Source organism: Cyclopterus lumpus, chromosome 23, assembly GCF_009769545.1.
Source record: "Cyclopterus lumpus isolate fCycLum1 chromosome 23, fCycLum1.pri, whole genome shotgun sequence".
Taxonomy (NCBI): Eukaryota; Metazoa; Chordata; class Actinopteri; order Perciformes; family Cyclopteridae; genus Cyclopterus; species Cyclopterus lumpus.
In genome coordinates, this window is record NC_046988.1 from 16,795,865 (window position 1) to 16,800,864 (window position 5,000).

At 43.1% G+C, this 5,000-nt stretch overlaps 1 protein-coding gene across 2 annotated transcripts in view; it reads left to right on the forward strand.

Moving 5' to 3' along the window:
- crebl2 (cAMP responsive element binding protein-like 2) overlaps window positions 1-3,087 on the forward strand; it is a 4,165-nt gene extending 1,078 nt beyond the window's left edge. For both annotated transcript variants that reach the window (XM_034526760.1, XM_034526759.1), the window contains 2 exons: window positions 1,456-1,653; window positions 1,736-3,087. In XM_034526760.1, coding sequence (XP_034382651.1) covers window positions 1,456-1,653; window positions 1,736-1,885 — 348 coding nt within the window. In that variant the 3' untranslated portion in view covers window positions 1,886-3,087. The remainder of the gene's footprint in view (window positions 1-1,455; window positions 1,654-1,735) is intronic.
- The last annotated feature ends 1,913 nt before the right edge of the window (window positions 3,088-5,000 follow it).

A 5,000-nucleotide genomic window follows, 5' to 3' on the forward strand; every position in this document is an offset into this window, starting at 1 on the left:
AGTACTACCTCAGAGTGGTACTGTACTACTTCAGAGTGGTACAGTACTACTTCAGAGTGGTACAGTACTACCTCGGAGTGGTACAGTACTACTTCAGAGTGGTACAGTACTACCTCGGAGTGGTACAGTACTACTTCAGAGTGGTACAGTACTACTTCAGAGTGGTACAGTACTACCTCAGAGTGGTACAGTACTACTTCAGAGTGGTACTGTACTACTTCAGAGTGGTACAGTACTACCTCAGAGTGGTACAGTACTACTTCAGAGTGGTACAGTACTACCTCAGAGTGGTACAGTACTACTTCAGAGTGGTACTGTACTACTTCAGAGTGGTACTGCGGTACCTCAGAGTGGTACAGTACTACCTCAGAGTGGTACTGCGGTACCTCAGAGTGGTACAGTACTACTTCAGAGTGGTACAGTACTACCTCAGAGTGGTACTGTACTACTTCAGAGTGGTACAGTACTACCTCAGAGTGGTACAGTACTACTTCAGAGTGGTACTGTACTACTTCAGAGTGGTACAGTACTACCTCAGAGTGGTACTGTACTACTTCAGAGTGGTACAGTACTACTTCAGAGTGGTACAGTACTACCTCAGAGTGGTACAGTACTACTTCAGAGTGGTACTGTACTACTTCAGAGTGGTACTGCGGTACCTCAGAGTGGTACTGTACTACTTCAGAGTGGTACTGTACTACTTCAGAGTGGTACAGTACTACCTCAGAGTGGTACAGTACTACTTCAGAGTGGTACTGTACTACTTCAGAGTGGTACTGCGGTACCTCAGAGTGGTACAGTACTACCTCAGAGTGGTACTGTACTACTTCAGAGTGGTACAGTACTACCTCAGAGTGGTACTGTACTACTTCAGAGTGGTACTGTACTACTTCAGAGTGGTACTGCGGTACCTCAGAGTGGTACAGTACTACCTCAGAGTGGTACTGTACTACTTCAGAGTGGTACTGCGGTACCTCAGAGTGGTACAGTACTACCTCAGAGTGGTACAGTACTACCTCAGAGTGGTACTGTACTACTTCAGAGTGGTACTGTACTACTTCAGAGTGGTACTGCGGTACCTCAGAGTGGTACAGTACTACCTCAGAGTGGTACTGTACTACTTCAGAGTGGTACTGTACTACCTCAGAGTGGTACTGTACTACCTCAGAGTGGTACTGTACTACTTCAGAGTGGTACTGTACTACTTCAGAGTGGTACTGCGGTACCTCAGAGTGGTACAGTACTACCTCAGAGTGGTACTGTACTACCTCAGAGTGGTACAGCAGTAATTCATTCATGTACTTGTTAGTATCAGTGCTGGTTGTTTTCATGACAATAGTCAGCTGATGAATTTTGACTGATGCTAAATATGTTAAAAACTGTAGATGATATTAAGTGCTGATGATAAGGGGTCAATAACTGGTCAATAACTGATCAATACGTGTATCGTGTCAGATGGTGGCCGGTAAAGTGAAGAAACCGGGGAAACGCGGCCGGAAACCGGCGAAGATCGACCTGAAGGCCAAACTGGAGCGGAGCCGGCAGAGCGCCAGAGAGTGCCGAGCCAGGAAGAAGCTGCGGTACCAGTACCTGGAGGAACTGGTTTCCAGTAAGGAGAGAGCCATCTGCGCCCTGAGGGAGGAGCTAGAGATGGTGAGAGTCGCTCCGTCATGGGGGGGAGACACACTCCATCATGGGGGGTCTGGGCCCACTGACGGTCTGTCTCTGTCTCCAGTACAAGCAGTGGTGCTCCGCCATGGACCAGGGGAAGATCCCCTCAGAGATCAAAGCTCTGCTGACCGGAGATGAGCAGAGAACTCCTCAAGGAGGAAGCAGCACCAAGACCAGGAAGAACAACAACATCAGCAGCCACGGCCAGAGCTGAGCAGGAAGTGGCTTCACGACGACACAATAAGACATCATATTACACAATAAGACATAATATTACACAATAAGACATAATATTACACAATAAGACATAATATTACACAATAAGACATAAGACATAATATTACACAATAACACAGGATAAGACACAATATTAAAAATAAGACATAATATTACACAATAAGACATAAGACACAATATTAAACAATAAGACATAATATTACACAATAAGACATAATATTACACAATAAGACGCGACAACCCGACTCTCAGCCTCCACTCGTCATCGTCATCTGAAACGTGAAGTCGTATTTCTGGAAAGAAAAGCTTGAGAAGCTTTTCTTCAGTCGTGGTTATTATAAATAATTCATAATTCCTCTTCAGGATAACGAGCAGCAGGAATTATTTCATAACAATGTGAACTGTTACGTTAATAACTCAATCAATGGTAACACAACATACATATCTATAATAGAGCTGAAACATGAAGAATGGAAAACATTTAACAATAACGTTTACAAATGCGGCTCATTGGTTTTCGCCGCCTGGCGGGGGAGGAGCCAACAGATCATTGGATTTGTGAATTATTCGATCCAAATTCCTTTAATTTCCAAAACAAAGTGATACAAACAACAAATCTCTTGTTTTCAATACAAATCCACGAATTCTGCTCCTTAAAACTTGTTTTAAAAAGACATTTAAACTACTTTAATGTTTTATTTTGATGTTTACAGATAGAAACATTCCTCTCTGAAACGTTCACACTCTTCTCAAATACTTCCTGTTGTGTAGTTTGTTGTTGAAGCGCCTCCCTTAATTAAGAGTTGTTGTTTATGGATTCTCGAGTCACGTGACTGAAACGCGCTCGAGTCACGTGACTGAAACGCGCTCGAGTCACGTGACTGAAACGCGCTCGAGTCACGTGACTCGGGGTTCTCGACAGAACGCCGTCCTGCAGAGTAATAAGTGTTGGATATATTTTTGTATTTGTATATTTTATATTTGAGCTCAGAGTGTTTGTGAGAGCGATTGTGACGATATAGAAATGAAAGGTTATTTAACTTTGTTTACTGAGTTGCAGATTAATAATCTTATGAGCTCCTTTTAGTTTCTGAGCTGAAACTTTGTGCACTTTGTTCTTTTTCTCCAGAAGCACCTTGTGAAGCTTTGCAACAATAAAAGAGTTTCTGTGTAAAATCATCTTCCAGATTCTACAGATTCACTTTGTTTAAAGCACGGATCAAAACACACAAATAATGTTTAATCTCAGTCTTTATTAAATTATATCAATATCAGGTCCAATTGGACGATTACAATCAATGAGCTGATTTAAGAGTATAACAATTATTTCTTTAATCTCTTATCATTTTCTGATTTTAAAGATTTGCATACATTGGTAAATCTTTTCCAAATATAATGTCAATGTATGAATAGTAATATATTCTGTTATACATATATTTAATGATTTATATTTTAAATGTAAAGGGAGAAACAATAAGACTTTTAAACTACTTAAAGGTGAGGGCTGAGGGGGGTTTTGCCCAGCGTTCTGGCTGCAGGATTAGCTTCAGAAAGCTTCTTCCAGAGAGTCTTTCCTGCTCTTCTTCTCTGGTTTCCAGGTCAACAATGTTGACCTCTTTCATCGGCCGAGTCGGTCATGCGTGCCGATTGCTCCAGTATGGAGAACCTTTCACGTTCTTCTCATCCTTTGTCCTGGAGGCAGACTCAGGAACTGACTCAAACGTTGCGCAATGCCACTCAGCTAATTAACAACTCTGAGGACAAATCAACTTTGTCCTTATTGTGAGTCAGCTAAATGACATGTAATGTATGTCTTGGAAAAGATCCCTCAGGGGTCATTACCGGGCCCACTGCTTTTCCCTATGATTCAATAACAGTAATATTAATAAGAAAATAAGAATATATAATCAATGCGTAACACTTTTGCTTGAATGCACACTTGCTTTGGATAAAAGTGTCAACTTAATGAATGTAATGCGTAAATAGTAAATACTAATTTGATAAATAAATATGAGTACGACGGACTATGCTAATTACAATACTTATTACAATATATATATAGCGTATTATGTGTAATATGTCAGAATAATGATAAACGAGTGTGTATTATCGGACAGGTTTCTGTCGGCGCAGTCTTTTCACGGTGCCTGCGCCTTTAAGAAACCTGTTGAGTTCATTTGACTGGAGCGGCGATGACGACATCCTTTTATTTTTAACGCAGTGACCTCATCGCTCATGGCAGCGCGAGGACTTCTTCTTCTTCTTCTTCTCCTCCTCCGCGCAGTCTCTCCTTCAGGCGGTAGCTGGTGAAGAGCCGAATGGTGGACACGGTGAGTGAGCCGTTAAGATATCCGGTTGAAAGAAGCCAGTAGCCGGTAGTTCCGTTAACGTTGACCGGGGGGGGGGGGGGCGCTGGGGGGGGCACGGAGAGGGAAAATGTCGCTGACTGTTTCTGTAGTTCGGCGGTCAGTCGGTCCTTCACTAACTCCTAACTCCTCAGCTCCTTCACTAACTCCTAACTCCTCAGCTCCTTCACTAACTCCTCAGCTCCTTCACTAACTCCTAACTCCTCAGCTCCTTCACTAACTCCTAACTCCTCAGCTCCTTCACTAACTCCTCAGCTCCTTCACTAACTCCTAACTCCTCAGCTCCTTCACTAACTCCTCAGCTCCTTCACTAACTCCTAACTCCTCAGCTCCTTCACTAACTCCTCAGCTCCTTCACTAACTCCTAACTCCTCAGCTCCTTCACTAACTCCTAACTCCTCAGCTCCTTCACTAACTCCTACCTCCTCAGCTCCTTCACTAACTCCTCAGCTCCTTCACTAACTCCTAACTCCTCAGCTCCTTCACTAACTCCTCAGCTCCTTCACTAACTCCTCACTCCTAACTCCTCAGCTCCTTCACTAACTCCTCACTCCTCAGCTCCTTCACTAACTCTTCACTAACTCCTCAGCTCCTTCACTAACTCCTTCACTAACTCCTCAGCTTCTTCACTAACTCTTCACTAACTCCTTCACTAACTCCTTCACTAACTCCCCAGCTCCTTCACTAACTCCTAACTCCTTCACTAACTCCTCAGCTTCTTCACTA